A 25,435-nucleotide genomic window follows, 5' to 3' on the forward strand; every position below is an offset into this window, starting at 1 on the left:
TTCTATATTTCCATTCTTAATTTTAACGTAAAAAATGCAATACATATTCAGTTCAATTTTTATTTTTATTATCAAACTAAGATTTTAAATGCTTAGATAACGTTAATAATTTGATTTCATTACCACCCGTCCCAAAATGTAGCACAGTGGGTACATTTTTTTTCACTTTTAGTTGTTTGACTTATAAAAAAGTTATATATCCTTTACAACTTCATAATTACTGACACATATTTAAAGAAGGTTTTCAATGACAAAATTGGAATTTTATTCATTAACTTTTATTTACATCCATCATACTACAATTTTGCAATTAAAATTGGTATATCCTTAAATATCAAAGGAAAAAATGGAAAACTCTTTCCATAAGTACTGAAATGTTATTAAAGATGTTTAAAATAGGTTAACATTGATTTTGATTTTTGGTGTTTTAACGCCACTTTTAAGCACCGCTTTTGGGCTATTTCGTGGCGGCCAGTTTTTATTGGTGGAGGAAGCCGGAGTGCCCGGAGAAAACCACCGACCTTCGATAGGAAAACTGGCAATCCTAGTCAATTAAGATTGGAGTCGAGTGCACCCGCTCGAGCGGGGTTCGAACTCACAACCTCAGTGTTGACTGGCTAGTGATTACAGTAGTAACTACTTAGACCACTCGGCCACCGAGGCCCCAAATAGGTTAACATATTTGATCATATTCCAAGATGAATATGGCCCCCAAGGGTGACTGGGGAATAGAAATACGGTCACCATTGGTCTTCCTCCGACCGGCGGTAAAACCCTCGCTAAAGTGGGGCGTCCGTTTGGCTGTGCGGGATGTACAAGTTCGCAGTCACGTCCGGTCAGAATGGGGACGTTAAATCCGATGCCTCGTGTAAAGAGAGTGCCACGCTCTTTGCACGTTAAGAACCCTTGCAACAACTCTTTGAGGGGTCCGTAGGTGACCAGTTGCAAGGCTAAATTTCTGTCCCTATCCAATATACCCTCATTTCCCGTGGCAGTTTAAATTTCTCCGACCTTAATCCCGGAAGCCCCTATTACAGAACCTACCTATTGTATTTATTGTTAACTTGTTCTCGTCCTGAATATGCATGGAATATTTGCCACTGGACGTTAAGCAACCAATAATCAATCAATCAATCCAAGATGAATATGAAAGAAGTCTTTTTTTATTTATTAAAGGTCGATTGTCAGATTATTGGCCATAGGAATATTAAAGTGATTGTCGACTTTTCAAATATAAAAATATGCACAAAGAAAGAAATATATCTGACTCCTTGTGAAAAGATAGAACATTGTCCTTTAATTGGTTTGGTAATTTAATTTCAAGAATGACAACATGCATGCTCTGTTACCATAAGTGTATTGTCCATTAGCTACTGTTTATTATGTTTATGGCTGAACTGTATCTTTGAACTTTGTCAATCAGTCATGATTTACTTCTTAAGCTGTGGCAGAAACTTCTTGTAATTGAAAATTGGTTTGCCATGATCACGATTTCTACAATTCTGAGTTCCAAACAAGTTCAAAATTAAGCACATTTGTAGTTTACAAAACCCAAAGATCAGGAATAACAACGATTTTGATTGGCTGATCACGGTTGTCTCCCTTGGGAAAAGTTTAAGAAAAGTTCAAATTCGGGAACAATAATTATTTTTGTTAAAAATTTAACAAAATCGTGTTTTAGAGGTTTTTACACGATCAGAATCGTGACAAGGGGTCAATATTTCATGCCTGAATTGTGAAAGTTGGCAGGTATGACAGTTTAAGAAATTAAAGAATGAAATTCTGTATAGTACATTAAGTAATAAGTTTGTAAAATACGGAACCGAGTTCGGAAAGTGGGTTGGAAGTCTGGTCAATGGTAAAAGAAAATTGACTGCGTCATTTTCCAATAATAAATGCTTAAAAAACAGAGCAAAAGGCCATAATAAAAAGAAAGAAAGAGTAGTTAAGAATAGGGATGAGAGGATAAATTAGGGTGGCTCAAAGTGGTCAGGACAAATTAGGGTGGCTTGAAGTGGTCAGGACAAATAAGTGTGGCTCAAAAGGGTCAAGACAGTTTAGGGTGGCTCAAAGTGGTCGACAGTTTAGGGTGGAACCCTTATTGAGTTAACATTGCGTGGTGTAGAGCACTCTATAACCTTATGACGCCACACCAAATAAATTGCATTCTTTTTTATAAGAAGGGGAGAAAATAGGTGTTCAGTTTGTGTATGGAGATTTATTGAAAACAAAAGACGTTGATGTAGTCATACATCAGGTGAACTGTCTATGCATTAGATCTTATGATTTGTCTCGACAGATTGCCGAAAAATTTCCATGGGCCGATATTTATTCCACCCGTAGGGTTGAAAACCGTAGAAATTTGGCTATTTTAGAAGACAGAGGAAATCCCGGAACGATTCGAGTCTTTAAATCCCCACAAGATTTGAATCCAGACATCGTGTGTTTCTTAAGTCAATGGGATTTTGGGATAATAAATCAAGACTCTAGACATATACCTCCATATACAGACACCAGAGATAACAGACTACATTGGTTTTGCCAGTGCTTAGAACAATTGACAACACTTAACATTAATTCTGCTGGAATATCACATAATATCGGTTGTGGATTAGGGGCTTGTGATTGGACCGATACCATAACATTATTAGTGCTTTCGCAAAAAGAACAAAAATCGAAATTAAAATTTACATACCGAGCCTTACACAGGGCTTTGCTCATTGTTAAATACCGTATGGTGACATACAGATGTTAATATCCGCGTCATTTGGTCTCTTGTGGAGAGGTGTCTCATTGGCAATCATACCACATATTTTTTTTTTATAATTACAAAGTGATGGATATAGAACCATAATTTATGAATGCTTTCGAATTTAAACCTCATCATCTGAACATGATGTATTACATCAGTAGAGAACATTCCTTTAAAAATTGGCCATCACAACTAAAAAACCAAACGAACTTATAAAAAATGGATTTTTCTATACAAATATCGGTGACAGAGTAACATGTTTTTATTGTGGTAATACATTAAAACAGTGGATGAAAGACGATACCGTCGAAATAGAACATTTGAAATGGGAGCCTAACTGTTTATTCGCAAAAATGGTGTCTCATAAAGTACCACATTTTAATGTCCTAGATTAGATACGGATGTGTACCACCCTAAATGAATTAGTGACGTCACTAATAGAAAAGGAATCAAAACCTTATGAAGTTGTGTTTAACCATTTGTATATTCACACTGGGAAGATACAGACGCTATGAATACAGACGCTATGGATACATATTATGAAGGCCAAAAGATTGAGAGATTTTTGAGACACACTTTCGATTCCCTGTATGCTAAAACTATATTAGAAGTCCTATATGATGTTGTGAAGGAAAACTGATATGGTTGTGAAGTGGACCACCCAAGCCAAGTACAACAAGCGTGTTTTATGATGACAAGAAGTGAACATTTCTACATGTATTTTGATCTAACATTCATCAAAATAATATTTGATGACATGATAATAAAATTTCGACAGCATGTTGAAATTATGGATATACCATTAGTTTATAAAACTACTGTAATCGAACAACTTGAAGACTGATGTTATCGTCATAAACCTAATGCAGAAACTGTGTGGCCTACAACTGAGAGAATGTTTTCAAACAGATTTGAAGATTAGCTTGATTTCTAAACTTTTGGTGTGTGAAAACAGTCTTACTATAACATTTAATATGAGTAGACGCATATTTCAAAACTCTGCTTTCATCAAAGCACTATATTATGCTCAGCCTCTTCAAAGAAAACTAATGATTGAATATATCTCACAAGACCAGATTCGTGCAATCTCAGACATAGCAAGTAGAATTCTTTAAGGGAGACTTATTGTCAACAGTGTAAATAGACAGAAACTCAAACATCACAAACGAACAATCCGATTTTTAGCAAGTCAAAGAATAAGTTTATGCAGAAAAAAACAAACATTGTTAGCGTTTCATGATGTGATACCAATACTAATCAAACCAACTGTGCATGTATTTGATGAACAATAATTTTCGGTGACTGTATACCAATATGTGTTGTACATATTTGTCATAATATAGCGATAATAAAACTGTATAAATATTTTTCTTGTCTACAAATTAAGTCAGTCTTACCGGATGATGAATATTTATCCAAATACTTAATGAAATAAATATCACAGGGTTTCACTTTTCACTCGTTCCATATAAATACGTCAAAATGAACACACATCAAGGAATTGATACTTTATTAGAGAAAACATACCATAATTTGTCTAAGCCTGGTTCAAATTTAGGTCCGGATAAACTACAGAGTCTTAAAATCCAAAGACATTACACACATAGGAAAACACAAAGTCCAAAAATGGCGCCACAATTAAGACAGTTATGGTCTGCGAAAGGAACGCACAAGGATAATAGTTACGCTGAACGGTGCCCACTGGTCACCCTATAAATAGTGCTCTTGTGTGTAGTAATATTGTAGTTCTAACACATGTCTAAAAATAGAAAGCTTAAAATAGACAATTCATCTTTCTATTTAGCAATACACCATAGAGCCTGTCACCGTCTGTATTATCTGCAAGTAAAATTAACATACCGAGCAATTGAATACAATGAATAACACAAACTTAAGCATATTAAGTTTAATTAAGTCATTCAAAGCAAAATAATTGTTTCATCCATTTTGCATGATTTGTCATTTGTGATAACACGTTTTTTTTTAAATGTTCGAATCACAGACTAGAAGGATATATTCACCCTAAGACTCTAAGTAGAAGTAGATATAAAATAAATTCACAAAATAAATAATTCACTAAGGCCGTGTTCACACCAAACGTCGTGTACAGTAAACATGTTTACATTTGGTTTAATGTAATGTACGCTAGTTTCACATTAAATTTGTTCACATCTATACACCTTGTTTAGATACATGTACATAAGATTTGTTCACACTCGTAAACTATATGTCATTTAAATGTTCATTACGTAGAACCGAATTCAAATTTTCGAACAACTTTTCTACAGTTAATAAACGACCACTTGACTTTAAAAAAAGGGGGGGGGGTGGATTTTTCCACAATTAGATTTAAAAAAAAAATTGAGACATTCAGACAATTATAGAATGAACAAATATTCTGAATCAAACGTTTTCCCATACATTATAGTGTTAAACATGTTAAATATTATATAAATTGGTACCATCGAAAAAAAACTAATTATAAACTTTCGCGCGAGAACTCAGAACCCCTCTCCCTTTTTTTTTGAAGTAAAGTGGTTGCTCCTTTAAGAAAGTCATTTTGGATGATTTGCAGTAGTTAAAGATGTCTCGATTACGCATTAAAAACGTAGGATTGCCATTAGCGTGCTTACAGACGAAGAAAAAGAATTGCTATGTTAAGGATCACTACATTTCTATCTCTTCTGTTTGTTTCAAGTGCTATTTTTTTTTATACAAGGAGTATTTGTCAAAGGGAGGGGAGAATGTTTTTTTTATTATTTCTAATAGTATTTTAACGAGTCTCAGATACTACACAAACAAACAATTAACCTCCCCCTTTTTCAGTAATGCATTTATAAGTGAATCGCTGTTTGAGTATAAAGACCAGTGGCAAATATTTCTGTCAGTGTGTACGTCTGATCGATTCAGGAAGACCTTTTCAAATGAACTATGTGTTCGGCAAAGATGATGGATGAGTCTTGATTAAATCTTCATGTAAACATTAAGTTTTATCAATGGGAACGCAATTATGTTTAGTTAATGTGTGAGTTACACTAACACAACACCGAGTTTAAGTCAATGTGAACACGGCCTAATCTTATACATGTAGTTGATGATATTGATAATGTTAAGATAACTTAAGCAATGGATGAACTGTATTTTAATATTTTTTAAGGATAATGTTAGCTGTCATAAAAGAAAGAAGTAAAGGTATGTTTTTAAATCAATTCTATATTTATCTTCAAGAAGAAAGGAAATGCTATTGATCTAGTGCCACCTTACAAACGGAAGACAAAAGTTACACAATACAAAGTTAGGGATTTACCTACTTTAGAGGTTTGATCAAGAGTACCAGAAGGTTCCATATTATGACATTTACTTTTAATAATATTTTTCAATGATTTATCTTTTGAGCTTGAGAAGGTTTCTTCTGATGTTATGCTGATCTTACAGTTTTATTTGTCAACTCAACCAGTAACATATTTATATGTATTTATGAATGTAGACATTTGTAATGTTGTTAGCTATATATAGTTGGTGTAATTATATTAAAATGCCATTGAACAGTATTAAGAGTAAGGTCACATTCTAATCGACTTAATCCTTTTAATTCAGGATTTAATATTTATATAATAGTTGGACCGCTCACAGGACAGTGGTATTGACTAAGGTAGCGATAATGACGCGAAGGCGAGGTCATTATCGCTGTCATAGTCAATATTACTGTCCTACGGGCAGTCCATGTATCACGATAATGACCAGTTTTTTTTGAAGAACTATTATGTTTATTTCATTGAGGAACTATGTTTTGAAAATTTTCATTAATTCAAAATGCCTAAAGCGAACTCGAGTAGTTGACGTATGATTTGTATGGCAGAGAGTGAAGACCAGTTGTAGGAATACTCCCATTCATTTTAGTGCAATTTTTCAGTATATAAATACTTAATCAAGTTCTCTTTAATTTTATTATTAACAAAAACAAATAATAAACAATTCAACAAATTAAATATAATATTAAAGAAAGGAACATGTTTTAAAAATGGATAAATCTCTCTAAACAGAGAAACCACGCCCCATTGGTCATTAACAGAGAAACCACGCCCCAACGGTCATTTACAGAGAAACCACGCCTCAACGGTCATTATCAGACGGTAACCACGCCCACCTGTCATTCTCATGTAAAAGTTCGTTAACGACCAGTTTTCTGGTCCGTTTTGTTCTGTTAATGAAGGATGGAATTTATTACTGAAAAATAATGAATGTCATATTACCCCTTTTTATCCAATAAGAGAATCTTATTCTGAACCGATATGAAATAAATAAAATTACAATTAAATTTACTAGTTTGATATTTACTTGGTAATTTTATACATTTAGAAGCTCCCTGTATCATTTATTTTTACATTGTGCCTTAAATAATTCAAGTCATTGATTTCTTTTAATAGGCTAACAAAAACACAAGTTTAAGTTTCTCATTAATCTTATCATAAGGGTTCATGATTATTTTCCAATTTATTTTAAAAAGACATTAGACCTGTGAGAAGTAGACTACAGTCAATGAAAACAAACAAAACGGAGAAAAGAATGATTTATATGGTGAAGGGAGATGAAATCACGGCCAGAGTCCAGGGACCAGACAGAATGTCAGTTCACCAGATAGGTGATTACTTGACAATAGGGAAATCAAATACTACTCAACAAAATCGAAAGGAACTTTCAAGACTAGTCAATTTGATTCCAAAACCAACAAACATAGTGCCACCGATCACATCAGCCTGGTCCATGTTAACAAACGGTAAGACTTTAGTGAATACACTTGATTCTCAAAGAAAACAGTTTATGCTGGTTAAAACACATAAATTGATGATCTCGTGTTTTTTTAAGCATTGATTGATTAGAAGGTAAGGAATGGTGAATGGGTCGAAAGGAACAATCAAACTGAAATTTGGAGAACAAACTGACAAAGCTGAGCAAAAAAATTTAAAAAAATGATGGAAAGTCAAAAATGCAATCATTATAATTCAATATAGAAAAAATAAAACTGAGCAACATAAACCCCATAAAAAACTAGGGTGGTCTCAGGTTATCTATATTGGTTAGCAGATCCAGCTTATTATGTGGTGCCCATAATATTGTTCATGCTTGAGTTTATGATCCCTTGGTATATAACTGTATCTTTTGAAATCATATGTCTACTGTGAATCATATACATGTCGCTTTGCCAATCTGTAAGACATTTTTTTAAGTTGTAAGAACTTTCATAACGGTGCTTAATATGTCTTATTACATATATTTATCAGCTTAACTGCAAGAAAAGATCACAACTGTATTTCACTTCATTTTCAGGTGATGTTGACTATCAAGTTCAATCTTTAAACACTTTGACCGAGGCTCTTGTTGACAAAGAAGCAACCAAAAAGGCTGTATGCAAAAAAATGAAAGGGACATCTGCCCAAAAAAAGGGTGACATTGAAAAAACTAAGTAAGTGTTTGAGGAGAATTCAATTGTTCAGTCCCCCAAGGGTGACTGGGGAATAGAAGTATGGTCACCATTGGTCTTCCTCCGACCGGCAGTAAAACCCGTGCTAAAGTGGGGCGTCCGTTTGGCTGTGCGGGATGTACAAATTTGCAGCCACGTCCGGTCAGAATGGGGACGTTAAATCCGATGCCTCGTGTAAGGAGAGTGCCACGCTCTTTGCACGTTAAGAACCCTTGCAACAACTCTTTGAGGGGTCCGTAGGTGACCTGTTGCAAGGCTAAATTTCTGTCCCTATCCAATATACCCCCATTTCCCGTGGCAGTCTAAATTTCTCCGACCATAATCCCTTAATCTATTACAGAACCTACCTATTGTATTTATTGTGAACTTGTTCTCGTCCTGAATATGCATGAAATATTTGCCACTGGACGTTAAGCAACCAACAATCAATCAATCAATTCAATTGTTCAGATTTTATGAACATTGGATTTATAATGGCTACAAAGGCAATCGTCTTCTTGACATCTTTATTACATACTAAGAGTATGGAATAAAATACACAATAGAAAATGCAAACATCTAGATTAACATGAAATATATAAAACATACATTTTCCAAATACCATGATCATTATGTATTTATCTTCTCAACAATCAATTATAAACTGAGTTCTCATCTATTCAATTGATTGCTTATCTGTTTCAATAATTATTCTAGACTAAATTTGTGACAAAATTCAGATCATAAATTCATAATCAAGTCTATAATGCAATCTATCTTTTTACACTCGAGGTCTATATATAGAAAATGAACAATTGTGTTAAAAGCGAATGGAAATGTGTAGTTATCATTTTAATATACAGTCAAACACAAACATACTACCAGCTGTTTAAAAACAGATTTCGTTTTAATATAACTTTATGGACACAGGGATTATGTCAAAGAAACAACAACCCGACCAAAACGTAAAAAACAACTCAAGGTTTCACATTTCTCTGTGTACTAAATAATAAACTTTTCAAAGCAAAATGACATGGAATCAATCATTTTAAAATTAATAGCATCGTTAGAATACTAACTATAAAATCATATACAATCTACTTCTTACTGGTCATAAACTTGAAACAATCCACACTACATGTTTATCAGAAAGCTAGGTAGAACAATTGACTTATAATTATTGATGTACAAATTACTATTTAATTTGGCCTTACAATTCGACTTGGTCCTTTGTTTTATTATTGATATGTATAACATTGCTATTCTCATTTATTTTCCAACGGTTTAACATGCTCTTATTTTGTTGTAGCTAGGAAACATTTGAAATTATTGAATACAATTTTTTTTAGTAATGACATAAATTAAGCATTATAGTATTAACATATTAAAACATTTAAAAAAAATATTTAAGTCAATAAAATAAAATGCATTCTTGTAAATTAAGTCTTTTATTTGCTTAGATTAAGTGATTCTTATTAAAACTAGAATAATTAAGATGGTGTCATTATATAAAATTGTGTAGGGAAAGAAATGTCCTATAATAATAAAATTGCTGTCTTAACTTATATTTGCAGAGAAATTGTTGGCCATGTTATAGCCGAACTAAATAAAACTAATGTAAACAAGGCAATGCATGGGAAAGTTTTTGAGGCCTTTTGGAAGACAATACAGACAATGCTGCCAGGTAATGATTTATTAGACACATGACACGTATTATCTTAACTTAAAACATATTTGATCATTTGCTTAAAAAATATAACCTACTTGAGACAAAAAACAGACCTAGTCCAATGTAATAATTAGCCAAGTTATCTGCTTGACAAAATCATCATTAGGAATAGGTATTTGTTATATTAAATTATATCCATTTGTTCACATCAGTATCTTTGCAAAACATTTCAAGAGCAAACTGTATATGTCCTACTTTTAAAGCATTTAAGCACCTATGTAACATATACAATTTTTGAACGAATATCTAGAAAAGGCAGTTTTTCAAAATCAGTATTATATTTCATTATTTTTTTCATTGAAATGGTTTACGAATGGATCCTTTCTTTCTGTGCGTAGATTTGAAACTGCCATCATCATTAACTTTACGCCCCCGTTTTTTCAGAACACACTTTCGGCTTACTGAATAGTCATGATCAGTTTTTGGACTTTTGGATTTTCTGCTTGGAAACAGCGGTTGCTGCTTTCGCTTTCTTGTTGTTTTGGAAAAGTTGGTTGTCTTACAAATATGTAATGCCGTTGTGAGTGCTTGACAAATAGCTTTCTTTTTTTTCACGTCAATTGTCTGGAAATTTTTATTGTTTACATATAAATTGATTTCCTCAATTTTTCTTTTAATAGCCTGGTCGGTTGTTTCTTTGTCTTCAATTAATTGTTGTTTTGTTTCATCAATTGAGGTAGACTCTATGTCAGGTGATGGAACTACCAGTTTTGCTACCATCACACAAACACAATGTTTACCATGGCTATTGGCAAAACATGTACATTTGAAAGAGGTCAAATTAACAACTGATACATTTCCCAATCTTGACAAAACCTCTACCTGGTTGTTATCTCTGTCATAAAAATGTTGTTCTGCATTAAATACATCCATTGCTTCTGATCTGCGCTCTACAGTAAGGTCGATGTTCCTTTTAGAAGCAATCAATTCAGCTAAATGAACATGCTTACACATTCCTGAAAAATAGTAGAGAATGGAACATAAATAACTTGTACCTTTATGGTTCACTTTCAATTGTACAAACTTTAAACAAAACCACTAATGAACGTTGAGTAAAGATTTACTTAAATTGGATCGCATTGTTTTAGAAAATTTGATGAGGAAAATGATTATTTGCACTTGTATAACTGATGACGGTTGATAATGCCTTGTTGGAAGACAAAAACAATCAAAACCGAGGAGACTCATAAAACCATAAGACATTTACAACAACAGTAAAAAACAATAATAAACAACACGAATTCCACTGAATACCTGACGTGAAATTAGGTGCTTTAGAAGGATAAGCATTTCCGGGAACCATATACGGTACCCGAAATTAATAATCTTGATTTCAACAATTCATACTTGATGGTGTACTTTTAAACATTGTTGGACTGACTTAAGATGCTAAAAAAATACCTCTTGTTGTTGCTGCTGGACAATTGCACACTTCATTGACAATGTCCACATTATAAATCGTCCCAAATGCTGTCTGTGATGGAACAGTGCATTCTGTGGATGAAGTCCATTGCACAGTTTGGTCGAGTCCTGCCTTGAGCATATTCTCTGCTGTCAATTTACTTTTGTCTCCCCTTTGTCCTCCCATATTTTTCAGGCGACCAATCTTTGCGAGTTCATCCAGATAGCTAAAATTACGATGTTTTTTTTAATTTATTTTTGGTTATGAAAACATAATTCAAAGATCTAATAATAAATTATTTCTTAAAAAATTGAATTCACAGTATTTAATATTCAATGTATTTGCATCTTAAATTAAAATGATCTTTCTAATTTCAGACGATTCAAGTGAACGATAAGAAGAACAGGATTGTGACAAATTTAAACTTACTTACTCATAAAACATAGTTACATTTCCATGGAGAAGGAGTAGTAAGTCCTCTACTCTGCTATTGGCATACCCACCAAGGAAATGGTATTTCATGCCCAGGAAAAACCTGATAATGACAAAATGTTAAGGACTTTGAATTTATGATTTATATTTGAATGTACAAATAGAAAGTACATAAAATATTAATGTGTTAACATTTGAATGTTATAAGTAGCATTATATTTTTTTGTTTTAATATCCTCATACACATCAGGTTTTGCTAGACTACATTTTTTCATTTTGTCTGCTTTTATGTAATTATCGACTTGCATTGACAATTATGATATTTGTATTAAATTTGCATAACCCTATCATGAAAGAACGGCAAAAATCCTCTCCATATAGTTAAAAATTGTAAAGTTTATATCATGCTATGTCTTTGGTTACCCATGAAGAAGTAGGATTTAGACAAAGTGTAATACTTTTTATAAATCAGGTCATAAAAACAGAGACAGTTCAGAAAATTTATCCCCAAAATAAAATATACTTAGTTACTATTATCAAACAGATGATAATTAGATGATGCTTAAAATTTCGATCTTGTAAAATATAAGGTGTATAGTAATAAAATGTATTAATAACCTTTCAACTAAGTTATTTGTATCTTGATCTTCATGAAAAAAATGTCTTCCATAGTTGGCCCATCGACATCCCCACTTGTCAGTACACCAGTTGTCTAACAAGTAGTCTGCTATTTGTTTGGAAGGCATCTTCTCTTGCAACATTTTAACTTTTTGAGAAAAGTCTTCTTTCTGATGAAAAATTATATTGACACATTTCTTTTGAGTATAAAATCAGATTTTATAGATTAAACACGCGTGTACTCATAAGCATTGTATATTTATAGGTAAGATCTTTAAATCGCATTAAGCAACTATTTGTACTTTCTAAATTATTTTACTGCTTTAATTCAATAGAGATTCATTTCTATATGTTTCAGTGGTTTTTTTTTTCATCTTTTATCAACCAAAATTCATTGATTGTATTTTTTATTATTATTATTATTGCGTTTTAATTGACTCTATTTGAAAAGTCTTGTTGATATGATTTTGATATTAAAACAATTACAATGTTGGAAAAGGAGAAAAAGATCCCACTGAGGTTTCATTTCTACAGGGATTTTTCTTATAATATAAATATATCAATAACCAATCGTGTTTCATTGTGAGGCAACACACTCGTGATTAATTTTTTAACAATGTTTCACATCCTCTGCATATAAAACTGTTATTATCAGAAGCAGGTCAAGTTATACTATGTAAATTAACATTCACCTAGTACATATTAAATATTCGAATACATTATTTGAATTTGTCAGGACCAACTCAAAATTATTGATCAATTTAAAAATTATTATATTTCACTGTGGTATCATAGGTTCATTATATTTTATTTGTCTTAACTATCACGTTTGATTACCTTGGTACATATTTTCATAGTTCTAATATAGTCAATAACTTTTTTTCTGGTATGTGCGTGCATGGGTCCTGATACACCAGATTCTTTTTTATTCAAAAATCTGTACACAGCCTGTAAATCAAATAATTTATATTTAGTTCATGTCTTAAAGATTCTTGATAATAATAATTAAACATTGTCTTGAATATATCATGACTAATTATTTTTCAACAAGATAATATTTGATCTATGAAAGTATTAATGCGAAAGAGTCTATTTATTAATTCAAAACTGACCTCAAGCTTATAAACACAAAAAAAAGATATAAAATGTTAAATCCAATGCAATTAATACTTATTGATCCAAAAGAGTGAAACTTCACAGAATAACTCTCATTTAATAACTGATTTTTTTCCCATAAAGAATAAGGTAAAATGTATGATACATATATTGAATAATATAATACCTGTAAAACATGAAACCAGCAAAGTAAAACAGAGCTGTTTCGGAATACTTCATTAATTGCGCTGATTTCTTTGGTATCTCTGTCTACCATAAAAGATCTAGTAAACAAAATGTAACACTGCAGTATCAACAATCTATATCTTTATCTCATATTGGTTTTATTCTATAATACTATTTGTTAATTTGTAAATAATTATGTAAATTCTTTTTTTTTTATATCAATTAGATTTTTAATTTGTGATTAAAAAGTTTGGAAACAAGCCTAAAAAAGCTTTAATTATTATGTTATGTATAAACCTGACTATGCTTTAATCTTAAATGCTTTGGTTTTAAAGCCTTGCTATAGATCACACTCAAAAGATTTTAAGGAAATTGATGTTTTTGTAAGTTTCATTAGTCCATTAGAAAAATATTATTATGCAAAAATTATTTATCTAATATTCTTTGCCAAAATTCAACTGAAATTATTGTGGACCTTAATTGTATTAATTTTGATATGCATGAAAAAATGTTTCTTTAGATGAATCTTTCATAGCATTGTCTATTTGTCATTTCAAATAACTATCACTGCACGAATATGTGAATAATGTCATAGTTTAACCTGTAATTTTACAGCCAAATTAATTAAAACATATAATTGAATGGTATTTATTTATCTTTTATATCCATATCAGATTTGATGTTGACTCCGAATAATGTTACTAATTGTAAACAAATAATAAGACGAAAATGAAAAGTGTTAATAAGCAATGATATTGAATTCGAAATATTGTCAACTTTGATACCCACAAACCTTGGACGGAAATCAAATCCATGATTTTCAGCCGTAGTCTTCAGAGATCTCAGAAATATTTTGACAACTTCACCAGTATCATCTGACGAGATACAGTACGAAAGAGGAGTGCCTCGGCCTTGCTGTTCATCTCTTGCAACAAGAGCATAGAATGAATAACCATAGGCAGTTAATCCTTAAAACAAACAAAAAACATGTTGTAAGTTTATTGTCACACAGTTCAATTCTTTTAAACGTATCAATATTTTAAATTGAAATTTCCATGATTATATACAAGTATATACCTTTATATGTAGCATCTAAAAACACCACATTTTCTGCTAGTTTCACCATTCTTTTTCTTTGTGCTTCATTCTGGTAAATAATTACTAATGGCTGTACTCCCCTACAATGTAAATGTTACATATTTAATGACCAAAAGTATGAGTATGAATTATATATTTTATGTTCAAATCATGTCCATTTAATGGAAAAGAAGACGACAAACTAGCTACATTGTACTCATATTAAATAACCTCTATTAAAACTGAAAAAGACAAAAATGTAAAATATATTGACAAAATATATGACTTGTGAACAAGTGTAGCACTAAAAACACTCAAAAGGATAAAAACCAAAAATACAAATCATCTATTATGAGAAGTCAGATATACGTTCAGTCTACAGAAAACTCATCTGTACAGCTCTCATTGAAACATTTTACAGACAAAATCATATACGAAATTGGACAGACGAGTACTATAAAAACTATTTGAACATAAGGCAATCCAGTCATGTCTGAAGAACAAAACAGGGTATCAATCAGTAATTTCAGAATTACTCTTTATCAGCATTATGCTTATATCAGTTATTAAAATTTACAAAAGTACATTATTATATAAGAATAATTACTCTTTCAATTCTTGGTAGAAAATTATCTCTTCCTTCAGTATTTGTGTGCATAGCTCGTGTACAGCTACAGCATCATTCTGGTGAATTCTAAAACAAATGAGGAAATATCATAGATCAATACCATTACTGACATATACAAAATCAATGTCAACAGTACATCTGTATAATTTGACCAGAAAACACCAAAGTTAATTTACTGTGTAAAGTGCATGTTTACAATCAGATTGGTAAAAAGATTAAAATGGTGAATAAAGTAATGATTTTAACAGACGAACCATTGGGTTTGCAAACAGTGCATCAGTTTAAAGAACCACAAACCAAAGGCTGTATCTATAAATGTGATGGAGGTAACCAACGTCATTTCCAGTGTAAGGTACTAAATACCAAATGCTCTTTAAATTTCACTTTACTAAAGTATGTAGATGTAACAAGACGGAACCAAGGATATACTTTGTGTAAAGCTATCATTTTTTTTTAAATTGTCCAGATGTGACCAAAGTTGCGGTGAACAGTGGTAACCAAAGTCAATATATGTGTACGGTTTCAAAAGGGATATAGATTATATACATATCTAAAATAGACATAGGAAACACAAGTATGATTAAGGTAGCCCTAGTCAATACCTGTGTATCATTATATATATGTTTCAGGTGACCAAAGTTAACAAAATGGTGAAAAGTGATTATCAAATTCTACAAACATTTAAGGGTACAAGTGGCGACCCAGGTCCATATATGTGTTCATTAACCAGAGGTTACCAAAGTCTGTATATGTTAAGTGTTATCAGAGGTAGCAAAGTCTTTGTCAATATTAAGATTTGGTTCAAGTTATCAGAGGTAACTGAAGTCCGGATAATGTGTTATTTTTCGATGACTGGATACGTAGAGACAAATATAAAAAAGAAGATGTGGTTCGATGACTGGATACGTAGAGACAAATATAAAAAAGAAGATATGGTATGATTACCAATGAGACAACTATCCACAAAAGACCAAAAATGACACAAACATTAACAACTATAGGTCACCATACGGCCTTCAACAATGAGCCTGTTTCTTTGGATTTTTTAGAAGAACAAAGTAGTAAGTACATATTTTAAGTAAATCTTTTGATTATGTTTTGATACCTTTTATCCATTTTGTAACGTTGACATATATTCTTAATGTCAACTGGTGTCAGATAGTATCTTCTATCGTGCACATCAAAATGCCCTTGATCTCTAGCCCATTTCCATGCTTTGCACAATATTTCCATGGGTTTTTTCCCCTATTGATAATGAAATAAAATTAAATTCGTGTCAATTACAATTAATTTCAAATTTAGTTAAAATCATTTTGAGCTTAAGGATTTTTTCAAATCAACACAAAATATGTCGTTGTATCAATATATGTCATTGTAAAAATATATGTCTTCTAGAATATTTTATCATCAATGCTATTCAGCTTTAAACTGGTTTTTTCATTAAAATATTTCATACAAGCGTCCGATATTTATGTAAATGCATTAAATGACTCTCTGGCAAGCCAATTTTATCCTAATCATTTTATTTTTGATTTATTTCAACCTATTCATTCATTATAATCTTTGCAAATTATGAAAAAATGCGCCGGAAGACAAACACAGACATCGAAAAGAACAGAATGGTTGAGAAAATATTAAACTCCAATAATGTCAGCATACACAATTTTTATTATCATTGTGTTTATAAGAGTGCCAGCAACTTATAATTGAAAAATAAGTCAATTCGTTATGAGCAATAAATTATATATAATACCGACGACATGAATACCTGATCAAGTAAAGCATCTATATAAAGCAGTAAGCTGTGATCTGGGCGTGATTGGTGTTTTTCCTCTTTTATCTGTAAACTGTGTCCATTGTGTTTTAGTTGTTGCCGAATTATTACTGCTTTTTTACTCAAATGGGTCAAAAATCTGTGTAAGAAGATATTAACATGCCCTTTAATGAATTTTTTTTACATGTACAACGTCACTGGTTAGTACTGTTTTGCCAAACGTATCATTATTATATTTATTACAACAGCTTGTAAGCAATATTTAAGATCTATCGGACTTGAAGAAAAGGATTATTTTTTCTAAAAATATGTGTAAGGCTACTTCGAATAACTGCTATGGTTGTTGTGTTTCCTTGTAAATTGATAACTTATCATCAAAATGATATATACCAAATTCTATATAATTTGATACAGGGATTCTCTATATAATAATTTCAACCATGACAGGGTGTATTGACCCGCTCATCACATGAAATGTCAGGTAAACTAGCCAGAAACTCATGAATGGTGTATGCCCGGTGAATACCTGTTTAAATGTGTTTGGTTTTAGTAATATGATAAATGCATTTAATTCCCACTCTCAAGACACGGACAAAAGGTTGCTTAACTACAACAAGGATGTTAGGATCAATAAATAATGATGTTCAAACGCTTAAAAGTTATAAATTAATTTATAGTTTTGCATCATAAAAGAAAAGTAAAAGAGATAAATGAATATTACATTAACATAACATACTGGAATGACACATATGCCTGACAATTATTTGCCCTGGTATTCAAAGGACCTGTTTTTTTTTCCTCTTGGTTTATTACATCTAAAATAAACATGATAAAATTTAAACAAATATGCATCTTAACTTTATAGATAACCAAAGAGAAAAATGTTGTGCAATATTTCAGAACATTCATAGTTCAATACGTTTAAAAGCTTTCGGAACTATCTGTTATTAAAGGCCATACTATAATTACTGTATAAACTATAACACAAAACGTATATTATTGAAAAAAAGCAAGAGAATAACATACAACCAGAAGTCAAGATTATACAACTCATCTCTTTCAAAACTATACCAATATTATTTTCTGTCACAAATGTATCTTTTAACTCAGCATTGTCTTGCAAATTTGATATGCAAGATATGTAAATAGATTCTTTAAGAATGTTTACGATTGTTACTAAAGTTGTTCTCTTTTTCTATTTATTGTTTATTTGGAGAAATACAAGAGTGGATTTATTTCAAGATAAAATTCCTTTATAGATTATCGACTTAGATGATTAAAGTTACCTTTCACACCTGTATTGCAATGTGGTTTTATTTGCTTTCCTGTGATTAAAATTCCCTGTGATTGTTATATCCATTAAATGCTTGGTTATGACGTCTTCGTTGTCCACTTCATTTCTGTTGAATGATAAGCAAAAACTGAAGCCAAAGTCACAAATGCTAGCTGATAAAACACAACAATATGTTTCAGTGTAATAGTGTGACCAAAAATTCATCCATATATTCAGAAACATTGGAAAGAGTTACACCATAGTATAATAGACTTAAATTGTCCCCCAAAAAATAGAGTTCTTAAAAATGATCCCTTTGTTAATACAGTGATTTTTATATTTTGTAAGACTATTTGAAGTTCAGTAAAATTATTCTGAATAACAAACAGAGTTATTTTTCAATAATCTGAAGGTATATGTTTTGCTGTGATAGATATTTATTTTCTTTTAATTCTATTGAAACCATTAGGTCATAGGAAGAAGGTAGCATATAGAAATTAGTTGATTTCAAAACTATATATTTTCGATTAAAATAAAATTTCCCATACCTTAAACGTCTAACAATGCAATCAGTACCATTTTTCCGTTTTTTGATGAAGGTGGATCTCACAAACTCTACGAATGGCATATCTAGGGTAAGAAAAGCATATGTATTGCTATGTAGTAACACTAGTTTACTTGTTATAAATTAAAAAACAAATGATGACATCGATGAAAAATACCAACAAACGACCTCTGCACAATAAAATTAACGGTACCAATTTTCTTGCACCAGATGCGCATTTCGACAATACATGTCTCTTCAGTGATGCTCGTTGCCAAATTATTTGAAATCCAAAGCTTATATAAAAGATGAAGAGCTATAATCCAAAAGGTCCAAAAAGTATAGCCAAATCCGTGAAAGAAATCAGAGCTTTGCATGAGGGAGATACATTCCTTAATTTATAATAATTTCTAATATTTTGTAACAGCAAATTTTAATAACACAAAAAAATAGTTGCATATAATATATTTGAACGTTTCAACAGGCGCAAACCTGCACATTACACGTAAAACAGCAGTAAAATATTAAAAGAAAAGACGCACTATAAAAGCAAATAATGGAAAATGGCTTAACTCTGACAAAACAATTAACGAGTTACAAAAAATACAATTATAAACATAAGTATACTTCGCGACACAGTATTAATACAATAATAAAACGCATTTGCAGTATAACATAGACGTTACAGTTAATAATAAAAAAGGAGGACACATGATACAACTATTGCGACAAAATGACGTTAGATAAACCACTTTAAATTTCGCATGTAAAGTCAAATTTAAGTATAATAATTTTGTCGTTGGAAGTACGGAGAAATGGAAATAAAATGTGTTTTAAATGCATTGTTGACTTTCGAAAAGCCTTCGATAAAGTCATGCTCATTGGTAGTATCTATAAACTGCAACTTTATAATACAACTAATTATTTTTTATAGAATATTGACGTCTATGTATACTAATGGTAGGTTATGTATAAAAGTGGATGATAAAATGACTTTTACTTTTTATAATAAAATTGAGAATAAAAATGGGGAATGTGTCAAAGAGACAACAACCCGACCGTAGAAAAATACAACAGCAGAAGGTCACCAACAGGTCTTCAATGTAGCGAGAAATTCCCGCTAATTATAAGTTATTCAAATCATTTTAAAATCACTGATGATAAGTATGGCTAGTGAACATTTCCGAAGGAACAATATTGTACCTTCAACATCATGTGTCATGTTATAGTTGCTGAGTTCTTCGTTGCACACATCAACAGGAATAAAAAGGTTATCATCATTTGTTGCATGCTTATCATTCGTGTGGTGATCAAGTTTGCCACTGTCACCTAAAATTTGTTGTATAAACGTTACAATTAACAAAAAAACGTAATTATTTATAATTAATACTAGTTTATCTGTTAAAATAAAGCTTTTTTGCATCTGAATGTATTTGCCAATTAGAAAAACTTTGCCTCTAATGCTGATTGATATCAATGCAGTAATTATGCAATCAAATTATGTAAAGTAAACTTATATAAATATCACATTTACAATACTTCCTTTAATATTTTTCTTTTTCAAAAACAGTCTACAGTGAAAAAACGTAAAACGATTTAAGGTAGATCATTACTGAATTTTTTTCTCAGACATAATTTTCTTATACATAGCCACAATTTAGTAGAAAATCAAAAGAAAAAGGGTGAAAATAAATCTCGTTTTCTTGCGAAAAATGGAAATTTCATTATCATTCCTTTAAAGAAAATTCACCAAATAAGTTATCTTCCGTTAATTAGCTCAGTTGACAAATTGAATCAAACAAAGACTGATAGCCGGTTTTTACAATAACACTTATTTTTTCAATGATATAATGCACTTATTTACATTTATCAAACAAGAGTTTTAAAAATGAATAGCATTTATGTCTCAAAATTTGCAGTTTTAAATAAAGAACTTTGTCGCTTGTGTGCTGTTATTTTACAATTCAAGATGGCGATATACAGATATATAGTGATGATCTACCTAATTCAAAGATATAAGGCTTAAAAATGTGTTCCGTCTACGTAAGACTCATTAGGGTCGCTCCTATCGAAAATGTGAAAATGCCTAATGAAGAACAAAGTTAAAGTAAACTTATTTCATTTCGTTTTGCCAAAAACAATTTGATAAAATATCAAATATATAAATATGGACATTTTACTGATTCTATGGTATTTATCCCTTTCTGAGCACAATATTGATCAACATTTTACCAAACGTGGGTCATTTGATCGAAGTCCTTCCTTATTCGAAATATAATAATGACGACAAATATTTTGCTTTCCTCTGAATTTTATATAATGACGTCATTGGAATAGGTGATCATGCCCGATGAAGTCAGACAAGAAGAGCATGACTTTTTGTAAATAATCTAAACAAATTATCAAATTTTATTGGAATCATTAGATTAACAGATTCCACAACTATATCTCGTGTTATAAGATATTTCCCAACTATCAACCGTAGACATTATTTTTTTAACATAGATTTACATATGCGTTACTTTAAACTATAACTGTAAAGGTATCTCTTTATGAGAGATAATCATAAATTATATAATTTCTATTATCAGTTACCTTTTGGCTGGAGTGACTGGTAGTGGTTTTCGAAAATGTGCCCAAGAAGAATAGGATTACCGGAAAAACCATCACAACCAGTTATCCAAAGGACACTATCCTCATTATTGGTACTGGGAGCACTGGTGACAATAACTATGTCTCTCTGTAGCATTCTGGACATTCCAATGACCACAACATGGTCTGCGTACTCTCCATTCTGTAACATCCTGTCACAGTAGTCCGGAAAATTGTCTTCAACGAAGTTTTCTAATAACACAATGCCTTGACTGCCCTATTGATTGAAAGAAAGCTACTTACATAAGTCTTTATTAACTACTGTACATTGAAATTGATTAATACAAAACAAATACTTTTATAACTACATTTTATCAAAAATCAACGTCAATTCCAAATTAATATTCTGTCGGAAGTATTTTTGATGGTATTTGTGTGTTAATAGCTTCTTAACTGATTTAAATCATATATTTAAGTTGTGCTGATGCGCCACTAACGTTGCCAACGGTTTTGATTTGTCCCCTGAAAACATGTCCAACTAATTCTTTATGTTTCTGTCCATGGAGGAGTTTGATAATTAGTGAATGTATTTAACAAGTAAATTAGTTTACCTCAAAACTAGGATGTGTTGATATGTAGTTTACAACATTTGTTCTTAGTTGTTCGGGAGCAATAACGTCTGCGCCAATTCTATCTAGCTGGCATGTGATTGCTTCAAAAAAACAATTCCCATTCCCTGGTGTTTGACCTCTGTATTCTAAGCCATGGGATGAACAGTTCCTCTTAAGTCTCTCAACTATTAATGTTTGTTCCTCGTTTGAAGCTATGGATTGCTTTATAGCAATTTGTAGTTCATCAGGTGTTTGGAATGATTTCCCTTAATATTAGAATATAAGGTTAAAATTTCTTCACTTCAAATTTACAGCTAAATGACATTGTTTATACATACTTATGTGTATTCAATTGTAATAAAAACGTATCATTGAAAATATTACTTGTTTATTCAGGGATCATTTGACAGATTTGTTAAGAGTTATATGATTCTGGGTAAACTCTGAATTTTACAATAAAATATGAATTATGATTCTTTCATTTCTTTGTGAGGTTGTTGACATTCACCTCTTTAGAATTATAAATTAACTTTTTCAGACCTTCTGCTCTGAAATATTTGTATCACAAAAGTCTGACATTTTTGGCTATTCATAAATTTATTCAAAAACAATATTTGACTTTGTTATTCATGATTATTGAAAGCAATGATAATATGCTGGTGGTTGACTGGTTTTGTGTAAATTATTTTGTTTTGAATTAAACAAATAAAATGAAGATACAGAACCAAAAACATTCTAAAATTTGAATGATGGCAGCAACTAGATGCATGTAATTGGTATTGACATTTTGTTTTAGAAAATGTGTGTGTAGGTGTGTATGTGTGTTGGTGTGTTGGTGTGTGTATGTGTGTTGGTGTGTTGGTGTGTATGTGGGTGTGGGGAGGTAAAAATTTGATATGAATCCTTTCTTTTTACTAATAAAGGGCATCATAAGAAAATTGAAATAAAACACTGATCAGTATTAAGTGAACTGCCAAAGTGTGTTATGTACACTAGTTTTGAGATAATAAACAAATGATAAAGTAAGGAATAAACCGCAAACCAATTCCGTGGAATGATGTTTGTCTTGTTCCCGATTTTGTGTTTATTGTCGTGGCTTTGTCAATTTGGTTATGACAAGTGGATTTGATTAAGTGCCTTTTGAATTTTCTGTTTTTCAGTTTCCAATTTGCGTGCCAACAGATATATTCAACTACAAAAGTCTACAGTATTAACATAAAAATAACACTACTGTGTTATAAATGTATATCTATAATATAATACAGATAAAGAAATAAATCACCTGATGCTAAGCATATCTTTTCTTTCATCTCATTTGCTTTTTCTGTTAAGGTTTGTGCGTGGCGAAGAATATACTGTTTTGAATTTGTATCACATGCTAAAATGGTAGGGAAATATAATATTTGTGCGTGTAATTTCCTAGAATAAATCATATTTTTTCAATTTGCATATGTACACAAAAAAACAAAAACAGTAACAATTTTCGATTTGTTGGAATAAGATACTAATTTTGAAACACTTTTAAAAAAAATATATACGCAGTCGCTGAGCCATTACAAATTGGCCAAGGATAATTGATCGTAGCTGAATAAAGTTTTAAAAAAATGAAGAGCATATTATCCATGCCATCGGTCGTTGTAAAATATTTAGCATAAAAGGTCAATCCGTGGTAAAATCAGTATAAATTCAAGCCTAAATGAATTATTTCTCAATTGTATGATCTAAACAGCGTAATCTATACAATACTGTATGAAAAATATCACGACATTTGTGGCGGTTTGGGCATAAATGAGAAAACACAATTCATACCCAATTCTCTGGCTTTTTTCTCCAAAGAGGTTGCCTCAATATATATGGCTTCAATCTGTTTTTTAACTTCTTCCTTTTCTTCATGTCGCAATTCATGGAGGTCTTCCAAATTAAAGTTTTCCAAACCTGTAAGATATGGAAATGGCGGAATAAATAACGATGTTTCAAATATACACCGCGATAATGTATCATAATTTGACATTCCTTAACTATAATTTTGGAATTTGTGCAGTTTTTCTAGTTTTTGAAGTATTTGATTTGTACTATCAACCCTACGTTTCGAATTCTGATTTTAGGAATTGAATATTGGTCTTTATATGACCTCTACTATGATTAATGAAATAATTATGTTTGAAACTGTAACCATTACCTCCAAAATCGCCTGTTACACCTGTCATATTTCCTCTATTTAATTCACGAACAAAAAACCCTGTAATGAGAATGTGAAATATATCATATTTATTTTTAAAATGTCAACAAAATCTTTTTTTTATTAATTGTATATAACCGGAGAAACCATGAGACCCCTTAAAAGTCATATAATTATATATAGGATGAACAGATTTAACCAAAATGAATTGCAGTTCAGGGTAATAAGAGGTTGCCTAAGACATTATTTGCGTCAGATTACCAAAAGTAAATAAATTATAGGATGGGTATCCAGAGATATCCATAATCATTATCTGTTTATGATGAGCAATATTCATATTCAATATAAATGTTGCGGGAAGTGTTAACCAAATTTAACATCTGGATAGTGTGAAACGAGATAATCGATGCCAATAAAGATTCATTAATTATGAATTGTGACCAGAACCTAAAGTTAATACCTGTGTATGGTGACCAAAGGTAACCACATTCCAAATCTGTAAAGGGTGACCAGAGGTAATTTAAGTAAATATATGTATACGATGACCGGAGGTAATCTCATTCAATAATATGAAAGGGTTACCCAATTCGAAATCTGTGTAGGGGGGCCAGAGGTAAACATATTTAATATCTGTGTAGAATGACCTGAGTTAACCACATTCAATATCTTTTAAATTGACCAACGATATTCATCTTATGAACTGTCACCATAGTTAACATAAGCCAATTTATTGTAGGGTGACCAAAAGTAACCATTTTCAATATCTGTGTAGGATGACCAGAGGTAACCATAGCCAATATCTGCGTGGGTGACCAGAGGTAACCATATGCAATATCTTTGTAAGGTGACCAGAGGTTACCTTAGTCAATATCTGTGTAAGGTGTCCAGAGGTAACCTTATTCAATATCTGTGTAGGGTGACCAGAGGTAACCATATTCACAATTTTGGTAGGGTGACCTCTGGTCACCCTATTTAATATCTTTGTAAGTTGACCAGAAGTAACCATATTCAATATTTTTGTACGGTGACCAGAGGTAATCACATTCAACATCTTAGTAGTGTGACCAGAGATTACCAAAATA

At 31.4% G+C, this 25,435-nt stretch overlaps 2 protein-coding genes and 1 long non-coding RNA gene across 4 annotated transcripts; 1 reads left to right on the forward strand and 2 right to left on the reverse strand.

Annotated features, from left to right (window-relative positions):
* The first annotated feature begins 7,240 nt into the window (after positions 1-7,240).
* Positions 7,241-11,877, forward strand: LOC127722123 (uncharacterized). 2 transcript variants are annotated; one of them, XM_052228969.1, is made up of 4 exons: positions 7,241-7,529; positions 8,081-8,216; positions 9,788-9,897; positions 11,722-11,877. In XM_052228969.1, the coding sequence occupies exons 1-4, from the start codon at positions 7,292-7,294 to the stop codon at positions 11,739-11,741; spliced, it is 504 nt and encodes a 167-aa protein (XP_052084929.1). In that variant the 5' UTR covers positions 7,241-7,291; the 3' UTR covers positions 11,742-11,877. The 2 variants fall into 2 exon arrangements, with proteins under 2 accessions (XP_052084929.1, XP_052084928.1); XM_052228968.1 differs by lacking the exon at positions 11,722-11,877 and having other exon boundaries at positions 9,788-9,987.
* A 1,138-nt stretch (positions 11,878-13,015) lies between these two features.
* LOC127721153 (uncharacterized) lies at positions 13,016-18,479 on the reverse strand. The gene is made up of 9 exons (XM_052227826.1): positions 18,441-18,479; positions 17,891-17,969; positions 17,149-17,293; positions 16,486-16,625; positions 15,360-15,446; positions 14,753-14,853; positions 14,469-14,643; positions 13,677-13,773; positions 13,016-13,024 (listed from the first exon to the last, which is right to left on the reverse strand). Exons 4-9 carry the CDS (start codon positions 16,611-16,613, stop codon positions 13,016-13,018), a joined length of 597 nt encoding a protein of 198 aa, XP_052083786.1. The 5' UTR covers positions 16,614-16,625; positions 17,149-17,293; positions 17,891-17,969; positions 18,441-18,479.
* A 3,751-nt stretch (positions 18,480-22,230) lies between these two features.
* LOC127722126 (uncharacterized) lies at positions 22,231-24,113 on the reverse strand. Its single transcript, XR_007991661.1, has 3 exons — positions 23,984-24,113; positions 23,457-23,552; positions 22,231-22,440 (listed from the first exon to the last, which is right to left on the reverse strand). It is a non-coding gene; the product is annotated as an uncharacterized LOC127722126 (long non-coding RNA).
* Positions 24,114-25,435: the final 1,322 nt, after the last annotated feature.

Source organism: Mytilus californianus, unplaced genomic scaffold (assembly GCF_021869535.1).
Source record: "Mytilus californianus isolate M0D057914Y unplaced genomic scaffold, xbMytCali1.0.p SCAF_12, whole genome shotgun sequence".
Classification (NCBI taxonomy): domain Eukaryota; kingdom Metazoa; phylum Mollusca; class Bivalvia; order Mytilida; family Mytilidae; genus Mytilus; species Mytilus californianus.

Coding starts and splice junctions, on each gene's coding strand:
- LOC127722123 (XM_052228968.1), top strand. CDS start 7,292: ATGAAAACAAACAAAACGGAGAAAAGAATGATTTATATGGTGAAGGGA. Junction 7,530..8,080: donor CTGGTCCATGTTAACAAACG/GTAAGACTTTAG, acceptor CTTCATTTTCAG/GTGATGTTGACTATCAAGTT. Junction 8,217..9,787: donor GGTGACATTGAAAAAACTAA/GTAAGTGTTTGA, acceptor TTATATTTGCAG/AGAAATTGTTGGCCATGTTA.
- LOC127721153 (XM_052227826.1), bottom strand. CDS start 16,613: ATGGAAATATTGTGCAAAGCATGGAAATGGGCTAGAGATCAAGGGCAT. Junction 15,447..16,485: donor CGTTACAAAATGGATAAAAG/GTATCAAAACAT, acceptor CATTTGTTTTAG/AATTCACCAGAATGATGCTG. Junction 13,774..14,468: donor GGATTTGATTTCCGTCCAAG/GTTTGTGGGTAT, acceptor TTTGTTTACTAG/ATCTTTTATGGTAGACAGAG.